The sequence below is a fragment of the Centruroides vittatus genome, unplaced genomic scaffold (genome assembly GCF_030686945.1).
Source record: "Centruroides vittatus isolate TY-2023 unplaced genomic scaffold, ASM3068694v2 scaffold_1172, whole genome shotgun sequence".
Taxonomy (NCBI): domain Eukaryota; kingdom Metazoa; phylum Arthropoda; class Arachnida; order Scorpiones; family Buthidae; genus Centruroides; species Centruroides vittatus.
In genome coordinates, this window is record NW_027122672.1 from 749027 (window position 1) to 770680 (window position 21654).

The 21654-nt window shown below is 32.4% G+C and overlaps 1 protein-coding gene and 1 long non-coding RNA gene across 3 annotated transcripts; one reads left to right on the top strand and one right to left on the bottom strand.

The window, feature by feature from the left end:
* Positions 1 to 6277: 6277 nt before the first annotated feature.
* Positions 6278 to 14101, bottom strand: Sirt6 (sirtuin 6). Of its 2 annotated transcripts, XR_010882531.1 has the most exons (7): positions 13929 to 14101; positions 11903 to 12030; positions 11592 to 11834; positions 9018 to 9191; positions 8817 to 8940; positions 6544 to 6870; positions 6278 to 6469 (listed from the first exon to the last, which is right to left on the bottom strand). XR_010882531.1 is itself a non-coding variant. In XM_067284422.1 (6 exons), exons 1-6 carry the CDS (start codon positions 13992 to 13994, stop codon positions 6595 to 6597), a joined length of 1011 nt encoding a protein of 336 aa, XP_067140523.1. In that variant the 5' UTR covers positions 13995 to 14101; the 3' UTR covers positions 6278 to 6594. The 2 variants fall into 2 exon arrangements, 1 of the variants encoding a protein (XP_067140523.1); XM_067284422.1 differs by having other exon boundaries at positions 6278 to 6870.
* Positions 14102 to 18204: 4103 nt separating this feature from the next.
* On the top strand, positions 18205 to 18596 carry LOC136986762 (uncharacterized). The gene is made up of 2 exons (XR_010882525.1): positions 18205 to 18290; positions 18360 to 18596. It is a non-coding gene; the product is annotated as an uncharacterized lncRNA (long non-coding RNA).
* The last annotated feature ends 3058 nt before the right edge of the window (positions 18597 to 21654 follow it).

Genomic DNA, 21654 nt, shown 5'->3' on the forward strand with positions numbered 1-21654 from the left:
ATAAATGTGTATCTTCGGACGGGTTTCTCTTCTTCAAAATATGCATCTTCCACTCGGTTCTGGGGTGGTCGTGTAAACACTAGACAACGCCCGACTTTATACGCGACCGTCCGAGAGATCCGATACGAAAAAGAAACTGCCGAAAGCCACAGAACAAACAAACATAAACCCTACACAAATACGGAAGTGAAACCCGAAAGACCCAAACAAATGAATTTTGAAGGTCTTAAAGGCTTAACGGATCGAGTTCTAAAACACAATATTCCAATGGAGGCTTCCTAATATTGAAATTATGTAATTAACGGCGGTTTTAATGAGCTTTCTGAAGCCTTAAAATGTTTAAAAATATTTCGTGTTATCTTCATAATAATTACCATGCTGATAAGACGAATATATTACAGTAAAACCTGTGTAAACTGGAATGGCGCGGTAGCGAATGTTTTGGTTCCGGTTTGGCAGGTTTCCGTTTCGAACAGGTATTTTAACATAAGAAAATCGCCCCGTTCCGAAGAACATTTCCCGTTTAGGCAGGTTTTTACCGTAAATAATAATTTTTTAAATACAGTAGAGCGTCGAAAAGTGGAACCAATTGGGGACTGTGGTCCTTCCAGTTAATGATTTGTTCCAGTTTCCGACTTTGTACAAAAAAATACATTAACCTGTCCGATGTTCAAATTTTTCTCCGTTGCGTGTCGCTTCCTGTTGAATTTTTCTCCGTTGCGTGTCGCTTCGTGTTGAATTTTCGTCGATTTTAAGCCTAACGAAAATTTTTATAATAATCATCGAGGCTATCGTATCGTTAAAAATTATTTCTGCATTTTGTACAAACAAAATAAATATATTAAAGAATATAAAAAACATGAAAATTATACTTTAGAAGTAAATTTAGTATCAAAAACATTCGATTCAGCACGACACAGTCCGACTGAAAATCGTTCCACTTTCCGGCCATTCCACTTACCGACGTTCCACTTATCGACGCTCTACTGTACTCGAAAACTGAAGAATCTTCCTCCGATATATTTTGAATCGTCGAGTAAATCATAAAATTAGCTTTTTAGTAATAAAAAATAGAATTTTTTTTAACAGAAAATGATATTAGAATACAAAAACTACTGTTAATGAGAGATTATCTTATGTGTTATTACTTTAGAAAAAAATATATACAGTATATAAATTATTCTGCTCAAGAATAAAGTTTTTTAAGTGCTACAGTATATTAGCGAGTCGATTATTTAAAAATAGTATAAATACAATGTTTTAACTGCATAAAATTTATAGTGTAACAGTAAAAATAATTCAAATTTGACGGGAGAGAAAGAAAACTCGAACCCGACATCAATTTTACAGCCCGGTTTATCATCCTCTCACTTAAGATTTTCATACTAAAATATGCCTATATCCTTAGAAATCCTACGATAGGATATATAAAATATACATTCGACATAGGACATAGGATCCTGAAGGAAATACAGAAAAACCTGTTCCAAACGGAAAAACATTCGGTAACGCGCCAGTCCGGTTTACACAGGTTTCACCGTACCTTAATATCTATAACATACGTAATTGATTGTTATATAAACTTCAGTTAAGGTTCGTGTTTAAATTACTAAATCTATAATATTAAGAAAATTATTTTACTACAAATGAATGGAGGGTGGAAAAACGAATGACGTCATGGAAAATGCTATCGAATAATAAATTTTGGAGATATCTGCTCGTGCTCCCGACCAGCTGCAATGAGTAAAATAAACCCTGGCGAGTCTGGTTGCTGAATGAATCGTGTCATTTCTATCTTCGATGAGAACGTCAAACCACGTGACTATGTCAAACCCACTGTAATTAGTCGAACCGACTGGAAGAGGGGGGGATTAAATAAAGGTTTTGTAGACACGAGAATCTACAAAAGGTTAATTTATGCCACGAAAACCAGAACTCGATGGACGTTTTGTCATTGGCCTCACGAAAATTATCAGTATATATATATATATATATTTTTTTTTTATCATCTCTTTTGCTAAATGGAAATTCTAACCCCTGAGGTTAGAATTTCCATTTAGCAAGTCATATCGTAAAAAGAGTCAACTCTTGATATTGTTTTAACCTTTCGCTGATAAACGATCCTTCGTTATTACTTGAAACACTTCTTTATTCTTTTGGTACATCATTGCTTACAGAAGTTGATCCGTTTCGGATTGTTTGATGTTTAATTGGGTTTCTAAAATCGCTGCGTGTTGGCCCTTCTTCTTTCTCCTCCTCCATTTTGTTTTTTCTTTGTGGCAAATATAATACTTGTATACTAACGCGGGATCTTTGGCCCGAAAAGAAAATAAAAGACGACGTAACCACCTCCCGTAGATTACTTTGTAAGGATACAAAACGGGGCATTGATTGGCGTTCGGAATTTTCCGATGGGTCAACCGGGGTCAATTCTATCCATTTAAGAAATGTTTTATGTCGAATTTTAAAGAAGTTTGGCGATTTTCTCGAGTACGAAAGGAGATAAGCGGGCGACAACTGATGGAGCGCGCAGACATTCTCGGAAATAAGATATTGTGAAGTACGAGGTGTCAAGGATTAAGCAAAGCGTCGTCATCTGTAAACCATCAAACGCCCTTTAGTGTAATGTGAGAATCTAGTCATTTTTTAGTGGGAAGATGGGAACAAGGATAGCCGCACTGGAATTTAATAAGCAGCCTCGTTCTTTAACATCACCGACTTTTTCAATAGGGATCGGAGGGAGAGAGAAAAAATCATCCGGTGACGTGTACCACATTGCATTTTTTCAAAAAAAAGAGGAAAAAAAATAACCTCAACCACTTAAAAGGACAATGTTTCTTTGCAGATTTCGCAAACGAAAAAAGAAAATCGATCAATGATCCCTCTGTGTTTCCATTAGGATCTCATCTGAATTACTATTCCACATAAGCAATATCCGGTTGCTTACAATACTCGATGTGGCCCTGCGCTACGTCGTAGAGTACAAGAGGACCAATACGTATAAACTGAGGCCCTAAGCCGTAGCTCGTTTAGCTTATATGAGAATATGGCTCTGCTTGTATTATATGCACATAAATACATTTAATAAACTCTTTTATTCTCTAGTTCTATTAATTTTATTAAAATGAACTAATAAACTAGGAAATATATAATAGAGACGAGACAATCTGATGAATATGCTGAAAGACCTGAATTGCAATGTATAGTTTACGAATGTATATTCACGTTTTCAATTATTTCTAAACGAGACAAGTCATTATTTCTTTATATATATACTTTTTTTAATTACATCTTTTCTCGACAGATTCGTAGAAAAATTATTAAAAATTAAAAGGCGGAATATACAAAAGATGGTTTCCTTTCTTTTTCTAAAGCTCTTCGTGTAAATGTTGCGGAACAAATGAGCCCTGTATCATCTAAAACAGCACATTTTATTAATGAATCGCATCCATTGACGAAACGAGCACTCGACCACGATACTTAACACTTCTCTCTACATTTTCCTAACGCCTTCTTAAATTAAAAATAAAATAGTATTATGTTAAATTCATATAAATACAATAAAATTTCATACCGCCGGACAATTAAATTACTTTAAACTGCATAAAATTCCATTAATAAAAGTAGCGACTATTGCTGTCCCTCCAGGGAAAGAATCGCCATCTGTTAACCATTTTGTTCACTATTACCAACCACCCTTTCAATTAAAAAGGCATTATAAATTAAAATACATACTTTAATTATTATAATAACGACAATACAAAAACTTTTCGAATGTTCAATTAATTCAAAATTAAAAAAAAAAAAAGAATAAGAAACAAAGAAAACTTTATGCAATTAAATTGCCAAACTATCAAATTTATGTGGTTAAATTTTCAAAATAAAATGATGAGATACTTAAAACAATGGCAAAGTTTTATTTAATTATCTTCTACCATTCTAATTCATTCAGAGTATTTCAGAATTACTCTGAAAATATAGGCCTATGTACTACATGAAATTCTATAGTAATTGTATAAGATAAAGTATACAGAGTGTGTTTAATATGTTCTAATATTTTTTTAACAATGGCAAATAAGAGAAAATTAAACAAGCATTTCGATAAAATAATATAAACAAAAATTAATTAAATTTCCTAGCCCGAGGAAGATCATCATCCAAGAATGAAAGTACTAACCAAATTAATCAAGTTCTTTATACTCTTTTTTTAAATTAAGTGTTTGTTTAATTTCATTCCGTTATAACTTCACAGCATACAGCCAAATATGTCATTGTCAAATCCAATTAAAAACGAATTCTATTACAATAAACTTAATCCAATTAAATCATAAAAGCATTATATTTTAAATTTTTCATTAGTTTATTCTGTAGAGATTTTTCATATTTATTCTAAATATTCTTTGAAATGAAATAGTTACATTTCTAGGGAATTTCATTATGTAATGCTTATATTATTATTAACTTCATTATATAATGATTTATAATATTTTTATTAGTTTTATATACTCACTTTATACATTTTTATAATAATTTACATTAAAATGTTATTTCCTGTATTTTTAAAACTGAAAGTAGAGAAAAAATCTTAAATTTATAAATAAAATTATATGCTTTTTTTAAAATCTTTATATCTAAATTATTCAGGTTCGTAACCCCTTTCGGTATGAATGGCATATTCGTATAATTTTATCATAATTTGTCGACTAAATGAAAAATTTCACTCAATAGCCTTCATATATTGAATGAAATTACTTGAAGGATTACTTTCTGATTAAATTTGAAAATTATTCAGAATTATTTCAACTTTTTTTGAGGTAGATCTCTTGCCTTGAGATGGTAGACTGCAATTTCTTCTTCTTGACAACTGACAAGTTTCTTTTGACTTTGATTGTAAGATACATCCTGATTTCAGAAATCTTAAAAATATAATTACTGTACATCTTGGAAACAAGGGAAAATAGTAAATCAAATTCCAGGTAAATCAACAAATATATACATATATATATTTGTGAACTTCAGCTTACATTTAAAAGATAACTTTTAAATAACAAAAATACAGGATGGGAAAGAAAGTCGCGTAACATCCCTGCTACCCCAGAATATAAGAATGTATGTGGTACTTTGAACACATTGTGTAACATGCAAACCCTCTGCGACCGTTCCGGATGAGTCAATAAACTCTTTCGGCAATCAATTCCTTAAGAAGTTCTGAACCTAAATAACGTGTCACGTGATCTCCTTCCCATTTATAGTTTTGAAGTTGCATTCAAGATGGCATACATACTAATCTGTTTCCCCCTTGTCTAACGTGTTCCTGACATGAGTGAAATTAACTTTGGATACATTCTATATTCCGTAGCAAGGGTTTTAAGTGACTTTCTTTCCCACCCTGTATATTATATTTAAAAACATTTTGACTAATCAAATAATTGCTGATATATAGTATATGTCATATTAAATGGAACATTAATTCATTCTGAAAATTTTAAAAAAGTTAATATTAGCTTTCTTTTTAATTTTTGATTATTTCCACCCTTTGGAAACTAAAAAGCCTTTTTTTTCTTTTTCCTGTCACAGGTTTAGCTAGGCCCACAAAGGGGCAGCCAGATGAGATGTACTGTACATACTCCAACATATATGGGACAGACCAGCCCCGTCCCTGCTTTAACTGCTGATTTTCTGAGGCAGTTAAGGCATCAGCCAGGCAATTTAGAACTTTGACTCTTTTGTTTGTTTTATTTATTAATCTATTATTATTTACTAATATACAATGTAAATTTACTTACAAAAGTAGACTTAGCAATGCCATGAGCTAGCCATGCTTGTTACTGCCAGTTACTTGACAAGAAATACATAAATCATGAACATTTATTTGCTATGAGATAACATTTTTAACTCTAAATAAATAAATTGGTGGTGTGATGAGTCAATTCCACTAGCTCCCAACATCACAAAGTCTACTCCTTGCAACTCATTTTATTTGATCACCAAGTATAACAAAAGAAATATGAATTATTTATGCTTTATTTCATAATTATTTTTAATGCATAATGTAATCTGTGAATACTTTTTAAAACATAATCCAACAAATTACTGTTATAAGAGATTCAAAATCCACATTACTGACAAGCATTTTATACGAATAATTAGAATAGCAGACCAATTTTAATAATGTTCTATAAATTACTTGGGAATTATTTAGTGGAATAAAATAATTATAAAATAAATAAATAAAATTATTTCTAGATAAATTTAGATATAATATATTAATCATAAATTTCTTTAAAAACTTTTGTTTAATTATAAAACACATACGAATACATTAAGTAATTACGTTAAATCCGGTTGTCACATTACGGAACTACTGATGTGTCTTCGTGCCAATTTTTCACTCGCACTTTGCAGTAAATTAACAGATATTCGTAATAATACTGATTCGATTTTCTTGCTTCAAAGTATCATATAGACACTGTAAACATGTTAAAAAACAATTGCATATATACAGATTGCATGATATATACTTTTAAATATGTAACATGGTACCTCAATGTTAAATTTTCATTAAATTATTGAAATTATAGATGATAATAGATATCAAGTATCTTTAAGTTCTACGAAATTTTCAATTTTAACTTTTTTATAAACATTGTTCTCTTCTTTCAATTTCTGATTATTTGAATTCTTATTCTTGCATTTGTTATCGTTTCTTATGAATTTAACAGATGGACGTTCGATGTACTTAAATAAAGTTGAATTTCTCGTAGGATCAATATCGTCTGAGTAAGGAGTAATCTTCACTTCCAATATTTTTAGTAGCTGAATCATGATATTGTCCACATAATCATGTATGAGTAAATCAGCGTGCTTGTCCTAAATTTAAAAAAAATCATTTTATTTTAAATTTGTAAAGAATATATATCTATTTATACATAAATTTTATTGAAATATATAATAAATGAATAAATTACGAGAAATAATGATACAGCATTCGCATTAGTATTTTACTTTCTAGTCTTATCCTAGAAAACAGATTGTTATTATAAAAACAATATTATTAGCATCTCTATTCTTTGTGAATAATAAACGAAATAACGTATGTACAACCATAAATAACTCATACATGAATAAATGAATCCATTTAGATAATATTGTGTTAAGATTTACTTTAAATAAGTCAGCAAGACAAACCTAGTCTTCTTTATAGAAGTAAGACCTGAAACACATAAAAGATAAATCAGAAAAAATACTGGAGGTAGAATACAGATGATATTTCTGATATTCTTATCCAGGATTTAACAGCACAGACAGAACGAAAAGCAAAGAAATTAAATATAAACATCATGACAACATAAACAAATACAAACAATACTCAAAAGACTATGTTGAAAGCAAGAAAACTAAGACTCTCAAAATGCTATAGAACGTAAGACTGATAGAGTAAAGAAACAGAAAAAAATCTCGAAACACTAAAAAGAATATAGTTGTATCCTTTCCTCTAATGAATTACATAATCATCTCAAACTATCAACTGGCGGAGATGTACAAGGCTTTATTAAATTGTATTGGAGCATTAGAAAATCGATATCACATCAAAACACACTAATTTAATTTGTAGGATACACTTCAACCTTCACTAGACCCTCTTCAGCCACTATTACATAAATATTGATACCTACAACAGTTTGATTAAATAATTTAGTATGTTGGAAGGGAAAACAATCTAAAAGCATGAAAAAGAAGAGTTGACTGTAGTATATCAATCAAGATTTTTAAGTCTTAGCTGCATTTTTTAATCAACTTTCTGTTACAAATTGTAGTTTAAGCCAATTGAACATTTTAGTAATCCTAATGGCTCCATTTTTCACCAGTCAAAAATAAAGCACTGTACAGTTTAGAATTGTACACAATATAATAATTTAATAAAAATAATAAATAATAATAGAGATTACAGTGTTTCATTTACATTCGTCTTGGCAGATAAATCAAGAGATGTAAAGAAATAATTACACAGCTAGCTGTTTCGCTAACTACATGATTATTGCAATTTTTCTGACATAAGGGAAAAGTTCATTATCTAATAAATGCAGAATAAATTTTAAAAATCTTTTCACTTTTCAGATTTTTACAACTTTTTACCAGATATTTAACCATTATTTATTTTTATTTTTATATAATCTTCAATTAGATCGGCTTTATAATTAAAATATCTTTTATTTTCATAATAAGAGTAAAATTGCTACAGTAACATAATCAATAAACAAAATTCTTTTAAAATACAAACAAATATATGCTTTAATAAAGTATAACATAGAATGGAACAAAGAAACCGAAATCAAACATTTTCAGATTTATGTCCATCTTTCAAGTATACTTATAAGATTATAAAACACCTACTCTACAAGCTACTACAGTATTCTTTTGATTACGATTATAACTTGAATGTTGCTCCCGACAACACAACCACTATAGCAAAGATAAGATAACTTTTCGCACAGTTAAACTTAGAGAAATATGGTCATGGGCGTAGCCAGGAAGGGGCGTGGGTGGACACGGCCCCCCAGTTAACCTGGTGCCCTTCCCCAGAAAATTACAGCCTCTACTAGGTCTCCCCATAACAAAACCCTGGCTATGCCAATAAATATGATTTTCTCATTTTCAAAGCAATGTGACAAATCTTGTCTTCTAGTATACAAAGAGTTAAACCAAACATTTTGTCTGTATTGTAAATTTGTACAGGCTTGTATGTATTTGAAACATTTTTAACGTTAACGGAATCACGTATAATATTTCAAAATATAAAACTAAAATATACATACATGTTTTGTAGGCTGTAAATTGCAAATTACTAATTTTCCATTATTTGTTTTTGTAAGGAGAGGTAAATTACCACTTGGTATTATTTGAAGAGTTGTGCCTAAACAAATACTCAAGTCGGCTTCCCTGAAAAAAAATCATTCCAAATTAAAAAAACTCATAATTTCGTACATTAATTATAATAATTAATAAGTTTAAATTACTTTGAATGTTTCTCTGCCATTTTTAAATCAATATCAGGTAATTCATCTTCCCAATCCAAAATTGTGTCGTAGAGTGTACCACGACACGGTTTATTGTTAGATTTAGGAATAGGGCACAAGACTCCCGTATTTTTTTGTCCGACGGATTTACCTGCGGTATTTTGCACAAATAATCTACAAATAATAAAACTTCATATGTTAAAAAATTTGATTAAAAAATTCTAAAAATTAAAATGTAAATCAAATGATAAAAAAATTTTATATTGATGTATATAAAAATACTAATATACTCAACATGTTTAAAAATAATAGAATTCAAAACATTTTATTCTTTCAAATAGAAATCCAAATTATAGTCAGTCACTAAAATTCATTTTGTTTCATATTACGGTAAGACCCCGCTTAACGCGGGGGATGCATTCCTGGACGACAAAGCGCTAAACAAAACAGTGTCAAACGAAGTTATTTTAACAGAGTAAATAGGGATAGGGGAACGTGCGACCACAAATAAACAGATTTTACTATAATTTTAAGTTATTTTTATATTAATTTGCATAATAATATATGTTAAATAAAACACACAAACATGTGCGCACAGAAATGTAAAGTTCATTTTTTGTGACAAAGGTCCTGACTTTTTTGAAATTCTTGTTTTTTGCCATAAAGTCGTGTAGTTTCATTTGTTGCTTTTTTTCTTTCCTTAAGCAAATGTCGGTAGCGAAAGATCGCATCCAAAATGCCTTGTTTCACTTTTGCACTCCTTTGAAAATCTGGATCATTCTTTACAATTTGATCAACAATTTCGGTTATCGTTACCAAACTTTTACTAAGGAAATCTGCAGAGAAATTCTTTGGGGTTCTTCATTTTCATAATCACCATTTTCCAGTTCTACATGAATTTCTTTTTCTGCCAGTTCTTGAAGGTTGTCGTTGGTAAGGCTTTCACCAGAATTTCTGTCTATTATTAAAATAGCTTGATATTTACATATGAGATTTTTATTTCAATTTTCACCTTTTCAACCAGCTCTGTGGATTTGAAATGCTAAAAATTAAGTTGAAAAGTTTACCTTATTATTTATCTTTAATTTACAATTGACAATGCTCTTACAAGCAAGAAATTACTTCCCCAAACAAATACCTCCAAATAAAAATAACAGACAAAATCAATGCCATAAGTGTCTACAATTGAATAATAGATAAACCAGATGATTTTAACAGTTCGACTTATCAGTGGTACACTCGAGATTTGATTTTGAAGGAGCCGAGTTGAACCGTTTAAACTTTTTAATCCAAAATATCAATAAAATTATATCCTTATGTGACCATTAATTCAAAATTACTGTAGAAATAGAAGACACGACACAATATAAATAAAAATATGAACTTTAATTGAGAAAAGATTTTTGGAAAATTTTCTAGTGTTTGTTTTCCTTTTCTTTGGGGGTGCCAAGGTCCCTGGGTGCACCACTGCTACATATAGTAAATTACTTAGAACTTTGGATTAAAAAATTTATTAATATCAATTAAAATGATTCATTCTTAATTCTATTAAGGGAAAATTCTTTTTATATACCAATGTTCAACGTTTCAGTATTATAGTATAATTTTTAATATTGCAACTCTGAGTTTATTTTCAAAATATCTTGTTTTGGCATCAGTACCTTTGTATGTTCTTCAAGAAGACTTTTGAAACTGTTTACACGAAAGGTACAATTCATTATATGCAGTATATTATTTACATAATAACAAGAGAAATGTTATCATCACTAGATACTTAAATTAGTAATTACCACAACTGTGGATATAATAATTCCTAGAAAATTAACATGTTTTGACCAGTTATATATTGAGTTAAAAAAAAATGGAATAAAAGCAAAGTATAAATTACAGATCACTTCAGATAAAATCCAGTGAAAACTACAGAATGGCTTTAGAAATAAAAATGACAATCTGTCATTAGATTTTTCAGTATGGCTGGTGTACAATATGACAATCTAGTCCAGGAATGATGAACATTTTTGAGCCCTTGTGCCATATAGTAAGCATACTTAGCTTTAAAGATTTTATGCAGGCCAAAGGTTTGATTTCAAATAATGATATTTAAAGAAATTAAACGAGTATACTTTAATTATAATAAATGTAAAAAAACTGGTTAAAAAAGTATGATCAAGTGATAAAACAAAAGGTTGATTGAAAAGCACAGCTGATAAATTAAAATTGTATAATATTTGGGCACATTCACATCTAGTCAACAGCAAAGAAGCCCGCAGAACGGTAGTCTTGGCAATCAAGGACATTCATAACCTTAGCAGTAGCAACAGTGTTATAAAAACCATTCTTTTTTATATAAACATTATTGTGTTCCTGTGTTTGGAGATGATCATATGAATTTATCAAAATGATTCATCAAGAAACACTTCTGTTTTAATATATATATAATATTTTATTACTACTTTAACGTTTCAAGACAATGAACACTCTACAATGTGTGAAATTTAAAAATAAAAACATTTTTATAATAATTTTTTCATATTAAATAACAAATGATTAAATTTTAAGCAATTAAAATAGTACCTTTTACATTTATTACATTTGTGAAGAAACATATTACCGTGAAGCTCCGACAACTTAGAAGTGGGAAATCCAGATCGTAAGTGCAAACCGTCAACGTTCTGGCTAACTATATAATGAACGTATCCGGCTTTCTCCAATGCAAGCAATGCCATGTGCGTGGTGGTCGGCACGGCCTCGTCAAATGACGTGTTAATTTGAGGCTTTATGCCCTTCTCTTCTAAAGTCCAGACTCCCTTCGGTCCTCTATAATTTGATTAAATTATAAAACATTAATTTGAGATAGCCTAATATAATGACTGCTCAATTCTCACCTAAAATCGGGAATGCCCGAAGAAGTGCTAATTCCTGCTCCAGTGTGAAAAACAGTATGATTAGATTCTCTCATCCATTTAGCCAATAATTCTACTTTTACCACAATAGCATCTGGATCATCGTGTTCCTAAAAATTATTTTTATAGTCAAACAGTGCTTTGAAGAAATTTTGGGTAAAAGTTACTTTTTGCTAACTTTTGCATACATTGTATACAACTGAACATGGTTCATGTCTCAAACAGTGGCGTAGCGTAGTGGGGGCGGCAGGGGCGGCACCTTTAGGGGCGGCAAAATTTCACAATAAATAATAATAATATCTTGTAAAAATTTGAACCTGTACAATACACAATAATGATGATTGTTCTTGCTGAAAACTTCTTTAGAATTACTGTATATTTTAGTCTTTTAAATTGAGATACCTAAATAAGGGGGCAGCGAAATTTTCTTCCGCCCTGGGCGGCCTCCGACCCACGCTACGCCACTGGTCTCAAGTCTCAAGGAAACAAGAAAAAACTTTAAGACAGACAGGTTTCGGGGTACAGAGGCTCATACACAGTATACGGTAATAGGTTTGATTAGAAGTAGGGTATTTTATAAATACAATGGCAAGTACAGTACATACCTTATTAGGTATAAATAAAACATTTTTGACATATCTGAACAGAAGTAATTTATCAATAGTTTCCAATACTCAACTTTCTTTGTCCAATTAGACACAAGACTCTAGCCAATTAGAGAAAAACATTATTCACAACTACAGTAGAATCTTGTTTTAACATATCATAAAACAATAGATTTCTCGAAATAACAATATTTTCCAGGTCCCACCAAATCAATGTAATTTTACTTCCTGGATCTGTTACTCAGAATAACAGACTTTTTGTACCCCAAATCTATTGTAAACTTCACATTTTCTCAACGTTTAGTTAATATTTGAGATATTTGTTTCTGGAAATTTGTAGAGTTTACATTTGGGATACGTACAATGGAAGAATTATACGAATTGCTGGCTGATATGATTCAGGAGTCACCTAGCGAACACTCAAAGGTCTATGCGTAATGCCAAAATTTAGCAAGGCCATCAAGTATTTCCAAGCCATAAAGACTTTCCTGACAAATTTCAGCAAAAATGAACAGGCTGTACTGTTCGTGATATTGCTAATATCACTAAATACACTCATCCATCTTGGTTTCTTTTCTATCAATAGATAGAAAAGCATCAAAAGAAACCAAGATAGCCAAGATTTTTTTTTCACAAATTGTGAAGTCAAGCAATGTCATGTTTTGCTAATGAGCATATGTAATTTGCCTCTTTTTATGCTTATAGTATGTATAGTTTTTGTCAGCTTTCTCATACACACGTATGGCGTAACGTGCAATCACGTACAGCATAATATATGCGTACGTTACAAACATACGTTTTTCTATAGGATAAAGAATAAAGATCCCACGAGACTGAATAATTCCAAGTACTGGTATTTCTTATATATAGGGGTTAAAAAAATGGAAATTTCTTCGAATAATTAATATTTTCCCAGGTGTGCCAGAAATCAGTCGTTTGCAAAATAACAGATTCGCGAAACAACAGACGGTTTTTGGCAACCCGAGCAATCCATCGAAACCAGATCCTTCTGTATATATCCGGTGTGTTTCCTCGTTGGGCAGCTAAGTACGTGAGCCAACGACGTCGTTTCGTACTAAACAATCTATATCGTTGGCTCACTTACTTAGCTGCCCGACGAGGAAACGGCACCCACCATATTACAGGAGACGATTCTCACCTGCAATTTATGCTATCGAAACGTAGTGGCCGAGCTTTGAATTTGTAGTCGACACTTCAGTCCATATTTTGAGAGAGAGGTTTTGGAAGAAAATTATTTGAGATAAACATGAAAAATATATTCAATTTAGGCTGAAAGTGCAGGGGAAAAATAAATTTCGAGCAAAGCATGTTTGGGTTGTCTAACCCATGTTTGAGACAGAGATATTCAATTGTATGAACAAATTACATGTAAGTAATACTACCTCGGGTAAGCCACAAATCCCTTTGTCATCGTAATCCGAAAGACCTTCCGCATAATTGCAAGACATTTCGTCACGTTCTTCCAACAATCGTTAAGTTTTTAATACGTGTTGATCCGCGAAACACGTTTTCATAATATAAACAATAGGAACACAACATACAACGATTACACCGAACTTCTTAAATTTCCCGCTTGAGGTCACTTTTACGACTAGTTATAAATAAATAACCGTAATAATCTTCATAATAAAAATATTATAGCAATTATTATTTATTATTATTTTGGATTAAAAATTTTTCGCTTCTATATTACATTAAGCATAACGTATACAATAAATAAAGCCGGGAGCGCCTACGCGAGAACAGATGAGTCACGTGATCGATTCCAATCGACTGGGCAGTTAGGTTGCGACTATGCAGACACGAGCGAGCGATAATATGTGGCGAAAAGAGGTGAGACGCGATAAATATCAAACCCTGCGATTAACAGAAATTTGCTCTCGCTAGCGAGATTTCTCGCTTCTCTCTTGTGCGTGGTTTTCCTTTGCGATAACTATATCGCTCGCTAAAAAATTCGCGTCTGCATAATCGCACCCTTAACCACTGTTTCTATAAGTTGGATATTAAAAAATCGAACTGTCCCGCCTAATTCGGGCCTTCTGGTCACTTTAGCGAAGCTCACAAGAGGAATCGGTGTCGCGTTATAGCTTCGTAACTCAAGCAAATTTCAATTATAGGCCCCACGCACGGCGTTAACTTCAGATATTTTCCTTCGATGGACATTTTGGGGTCCCCTGTTAGTTGAGACTAGTCGCCAACTATACCGCACAAAAAAAGACCGCATAAAAACAGGTTTGACTGTATTTAATTATAAATTTCTTTAAAAGTATATTCGTACAATTAAAGAATTTTTCGTACTAGGTATGTACATTTCTCACACATTTTGTTTTACCAAGTAAGTTTTTTTTATAATTTTAATTTTAGCCCTTATATCGTGACTAGTGATTCAAAAATTTATTTTAAAAAAGTTTTGGCTCGAGACCACATAATGAAAAAAAAAAAAAACATTATTAAAAGAGAAAGACCGATGCCTAAATTAAATATAAATACGTCGACAAAAAAATTTCGACATTTTGACGATAAAATTTATGACGAGTGACGATTCTTTCGTAAAATTGAAGCAATTTGGAAATCAAAGCGGAATAGAATTTAACATTGGTAGACAATACGAAATAAATATTGAAAATTATAACGAGATAATTACGATTAATGGGTATATCTAAATTAATAGATGTTATATGTTTTTTCTCAAAGCGAGAATTGGCATTTAGAGGGCACAGGGAATTTATTGAATCTGATAACGGAGGTAATTATATTGAACTTTCTTATTTATTAAGTACTTCGAATAATCTATTAAAAATACATTTAAAGAAGTATACGGTTTTTACCGGCTTATCGAACGAACGAATACGAACGGGCCCTGACGCGCAATTAATTGATTGCCCCTGAAAGTCGGCTTCTTACAGAAACACAGCTTCCCTATTATCAAATGTCACGGCACGCCACTGCCATTCACTCACGGTGGCGTTGCTTGTAGATGGGCAACCTGCGGCGTTGCACAAAATATCACAAAACAATATAACGCTATATAAAATAAAAATTTTAAATATTGACATCTAGTCGTTTGTAATCGTACTAAATATCAAGAGCCCGCTTCGTACATATATTCGACGCAACTAGAGTTGGCCCTTGAGTTGAGTCATTTTTGGATCTTTAAATATGAATAGAAAAAAAGACATTTTTTTTATTTATGGGCTGGGCCGGTAATAATTTTCTTCCGCACAAAAATTTTAAGGCCAGTCCGCCCCTGGGTACAGGTCAAGTAGACCAACAGCAAAACCTTTGTCTTCTCCGTATTATAACTACATTTAAACGACTCGCAGATAGTTTAATTAATAACTAACGATGACCACTAAAAATTCCTTTTTATACGCTGCCGATGCTTTTTCCAAGCTAAAAAAATCAAGTCATCTAAGACACAAATTTTGTCAGCGTGAAAACGCAACAAACTTACGAATTTTGCTGACGATATTTTACAATTCGTTGCTTACCACAAAACCGTTTAAAACAAATATCATTGTCGTCATCAGCTTCGGCTTATTCTACCATTTCAAATTATGGTGTAGTCTCCCGTACATAATCGTCTGCCATTTGTGCCCATGTTTGTCTATCGTTAGCTTCTCTCCACCATGTTGTGCCTGTTTTTCCTTACGTCATAGTCCCATTTTAAGAACGGACGTCCTTTGGGATAGTGGCGTAGCGAGGGGGTATATCATGCACCGGGCGCCACTCGCAAAGTAATTCTACGCTGTTAGATGAAGAAAAGAAAAATATTCGTAGTCACTGCATTGCCTTCCTTTTATCTCTTATAAAACAACTTCGGCAATAGTTACCTGACATTATATCAATTTTGAAAACCATGATGTCACTAACTATTGACCATTGTCTCAATCCAATTAAAAGTGATATAATAAACCTCGCGAAAACGTTTTTCTTTTACTGATGATGCAGTATTAACTAGCATTGACTTTCAATGGAGGAAAATCCATACAGTCTAGTGGAAAGAAACTTCCAGCGCATTATACCTGTGGATGGAAGTAGCTCAATACCGAGATGGTGCCAGAGAAACTTCCTTTCGAGACTTTGCCAATTTTGTTTCAAAAATTCTTTTGTCACCTCACTCAAATACAGAGATTAGATATGGTTTGAAAAGATTAGGAAAATGCAGCTACGATTATTAATTGCAAGTAAATGTCATTGAAAAAATACGCACTATAAAATCATACCAAAATTTAAAGTCTGAAATAGCACTGTCTTTTGAACACAATGAAGAAATGAAGAAGTAACGGAATTTAGCGACGAATAGACTTTTTGAATAAACTTAATAATAGATTAATCAAATGTTGGTTTTTACTTTTTGTTTAGTTACTTTATTAGCGAATTTTGAAACCTTTTAGCTATTTTTAGAGACTTTTTTGTTTGCTTTTAGCTACTTTTATTTTTTTTTTTTTGAGTTGACAACCCTAGGCCAAGCGGTTCCCTTCCATGAACGCTGGCAGTTGGTCGTGGGTTCGTTCCTGGCCACGTGAAGTTTTCCGAGTTTTCTCCACGTCTGTAACGCCCGAAAAGCTTTTAAAACACTTCTTAAAAGGCATTATTTCCGGGGTATCGACCATCATAACCACACACCCCTACCCTTACGTGGCAATTACGTCACACTTCACCACAGGGCGATATAGCCTAAAGCTCGTGCCCAACTAGCTGATGCGATACGATATGAAAGAAGAGGATAAGACAAAACATGGTCTGTAAGTACGAAGTCTACACAATACCGTGATAAATTGCGGCAGTGGCCATATTGGTTCCTTTGTCTCTGATGTTTATATTCGGTATTTGTAGAGCGAAGTTAGCTCTGTTTATTCGATCTCAATTAACAGGATTTTTTGTTATCTATATTTGTCTTTTACGATCTCTCTTGGTTATTCCTAGCATGTATCGCTCCATTGAGCTTTGGGAGCGATAGGACCATGCTAGGAATAACCAAGGAAAATCACAAAAGAATAGAGTGGATTAGGCAAAGAACCCAGGTAATTGATGTGATCCATAGAATTAAATCTCTCAGATGGCAACGGGCAGGACATCTGGCAAAAAGAACTGAATACAGATGGTCCAGGAGAATCACAATGTGGTATCCACGGGAAATCAAGAGACCCAAAGCAGTGGCGTAGCGAACATAACTAGGGCCCGGGGCACGAAACTTTGTTGGCGCCACCTTCCCCCTCCAGAAACACAGTTTGTCTTGGAGACTATTTGGGCGCCCCTTTGCGAGTGGCGCCCGGTGCATGATATACCCCCTCGCTACGCCACTATCCCAAAGGACGTCCGTTCTTAAAATGGGACTATGACGTAAGGAAAAACAGGCACAGCATGGTGGAGAGAAGCTAACGATAGACAAACATGGGCACAAATGGCAGACGATTATGTACGGGAGACTACACCATAATTTGAAATGGTAGAATAAGCCGAAGCTGATGACGACGATGATATTTGTTTTAAACGGTTTTGTAGCAACAAATTGTAAAATATCGTCAGTAAAATTCGTAAGTTGCGTTTTCACGCTGACAAAATTTGTGTCTTAGATGACTTGAGTTTTTTAGCTTGGAAAAAGCATCGACAGCGTATAAAAAGGAATTTTTAGTGGTCATCGTCAGTTATTAATTAAACTATCTGCGAGTCGTTTAAACGCAGTTATAATATGGAGAAGACAAAGGTTTTGCTGTTGGTCTACTCGATTTTTATTGCAGGTGAGTGTCACTAATTATTCTAATTACGTAGAGAAATATTTAATCGAACTGGATTGGTTTGTTTTGCAGTTACTCCAATCGTTACGAGTGGTTATAGACTATGTACTAATGCAGAAGTGCGTGGAATTTGCAGACCGTATTGCTTGCTGACTGATAGACCGGTGTGTAGGAGTGTAGATCCTCCTTGTCTTTGTCCTCCTCGGTATAAAACAAAGCGACCAAGAACATGAGAAAATGCTTTTGTTTAAATCAAATCCACGACGTTTTGTATCGAAGAATACTGAATAAATATCGTTTTGTGATAAATGTCGTGCTTAAATTTTATAATTCATACATAAAAATATAAAAATACGTGCAGTAAACACATTTATAGTGTTTTTTCTAACAATTATCTTCTTCGATTTTCTGTAAATACTGCTTTTGAGTTGTAAATTTCCGTTAATAACTTTGTCCCGCCGATCTTCGCAGTAATAGGCCAACCGGGCCACCATTGGGGGAAAGACGGTCAACATATATTTAATTGCGAGTCGATCATTCGACCCGGCCGGAATTAAAAAAGCCGAAAAAGCTTCTTCCTCGACTCCCCTCACTCCAACACATCAGAAAGGAGATTTTTAATATCAAATTCTGATAATAACAAATGCAAAAGGTGAGTAATTTTGTTGAATTATGACTAATTTCTATTTTAAAACGTTTTTCCACATGAAATTAATTTTGAATTAATTTTCAAGCAACGTTTATCAGAAAGTTACCATGTATTGACTTTCGATGTTCTGGAATAAAGCTTTTGACGACCGAGCTTTATTTCTAGCTGCTTTAGCGTTGAAGTTACAAACAATGTCTGTTTGTGAACAGCGGGTGATGGGGGCATAGCTCAGTGGTAGAGCATTCGACTGCTCGATCGAGAGATCCCCGGTTCCACCCTCCTTGTAATTTTTTTTTTTTCCGAAGAAATTATAAAGTTACATAATTTCGTTATAATGATTATTAGAAAATTTAATATACTTTTTTCAATTAAATGATAAGATTACTCTAGAGTCTAGATAGTCAAATTGGTGTTTACTAGTTTTAACTCTCGTGAGTTCACCAATTTAGAACTTAATTGTTTAAAGGATTTCGATATTAATGTCTTGTGAAAAAGTTGTATGTAAAATTTTCATGTACAAGCACTGTACTTGATTTCTAACACAAACACATTGTGGTGCCTCAGAAACACTGCACGTCGCATTCTAAACATTTAGAATATATGCTTACATAATAACTCTTGGATGTCTTCTGTTTTGAAGTTTAATGACAATACAAAAATACCACATTTTTAAGTCTGGTTAGTCTGACTCTAAGTCTGACTAGTTAGAGTGATTCCATTAGCTAGGTGTATACAGTAAAATGCGTTGATTTTTGTCTAAATTTTCATTTGTTGATTAAAGAGCTGATTTCTGTAAGACTTTCTTATTTTTTATTAACCCTCAATACCGAAGTAATCCCGGAATCCCGGGATTAGAAATAAGGGCAGGTATCGAATTCCCTAGACATGACTAAACGGATAAGATAGATAGATTTAATTGAAAAATTTTAATTACCTCGGACATATAAACATAAAGTTTACAATACAAAATGATAAATATTTATCATCTGTCTTGTGGCAGCAAACATAAGAAAAATATTTCTTATAAACATTTCTATTGGACTTGGTAACTTAATATTACTTTATTCAAATAAGACTTTTTAATCCCTTTCAATACTTTTAATTATTTTTATATATAAATACACACACGCAAACGAGCAATTATTTATTGCGACATCATTATTTAATTTAAAATATATGCTCTCCACCTAAAATCGGTAGTGTCTTGTCCCTGTACATCATACTTTTCCTGTTACAATAGAGTTGTGCCGGTCATCTATCTAACTCTTTCAGGGGGAAATTTTTGAATTGAAATAACTATACATGATTAATTACATTACGTATAACCCAATTAACCATGTAACTACACGTATAACTATAATCCAATTAACTATATAGAAACTACGACTATATTTACTTTGACTTTTTGACTTATTGTAAATATTTTTTGTTTTTTTCTCGGCCCTTTATTAAAATTATACAAAACTTGGCTAATTTTTATGAATTTTAAAAAATTTTAATAAACAATTGTGTTATTTATGAATAAAATCTGTATGTATTATTCTATTCATTCATTATTTTATTGCTAAAATTATTGTTTGTATTCCAATTTAAATGATTTTTATATTATTTTATACAGATATATTAATTTAGAATAAGTTGCAGTGTATTATATTCACAGATATGTTACGTTACATGTATCGAAATAATACAATACAACTAAATAAAAACTCGGTCCACTAACGACGTTATTGCGGAAAGGAAATAAGGGCAAACAACCAATTGCGGGTCATTCTTTTTTATTTATTTATTTATTTATTTATTTACAATTCTTGTAGGAAGATGTTTACCATTATTTTATTATCAGAGAAGAAAATCTCATTAGAAAATATGAATTTGTGTGTCTACGATTTACCTAAAAATCTCCAAATGACATACATAGATTGTACACAAAGCTGACTATAGAACATGTATCAAATTTATTTAAGCAGATTGTTTAGTGTTTTTCCAAAACTGATCATTCTCTCTTCCAATCGTATGTACAGTACATAAAGTATCAATCTGATAACATAATACTGTCATATATCACTTTTTTAAAGAGTAATTTAAACGCATTTGTGAATTTATACTTAAATTTTACCGTGGCCTTGAAAAATTCTTTGTATTTTACAATTTTCAACCAACTCTATTTTTCTACGGGTCATCCTTGCCATTTAATGAGCAAATATTTTAATTGGATGATCACCCGTCTCGGCACTGACAAAAACACAATTGGCACATGTACACAAACACACGAAGATGTTGTACGTCACGGTCTATTTAAATAAGAACATAATGTAATATACACACGATTTCTTGCAACTGATAATTGCCAATTTTTATATTCATTGGCCAAGTAGAAGCGCAGTGAATGACTGTCTAATATATACAGCAGAGCATCGATTATCCGACCCCCGATTAACCGACCGCGTTCTAGTCGGCAAATTCAAATGTCCGCTAGTGTAGTGATGTGGCGCTACAATATTTGGTTATGTCTTGGCTACTTTATTATTATTTTTGTTAAATTTTTGCATGTTTTAGCTGGTAGCACTGGCTCGACCGTGAAAGGGGGGCTAGTATTTAACCCATAAGTACCGGTTTTTCTTCATAAACCTAATTATTAAAGACAAACGAACCGAACTGTCGAATTATCGGGCTACAAGGTTAATACCGCTATTAAGGCAGCCAAGCTAGACAAAT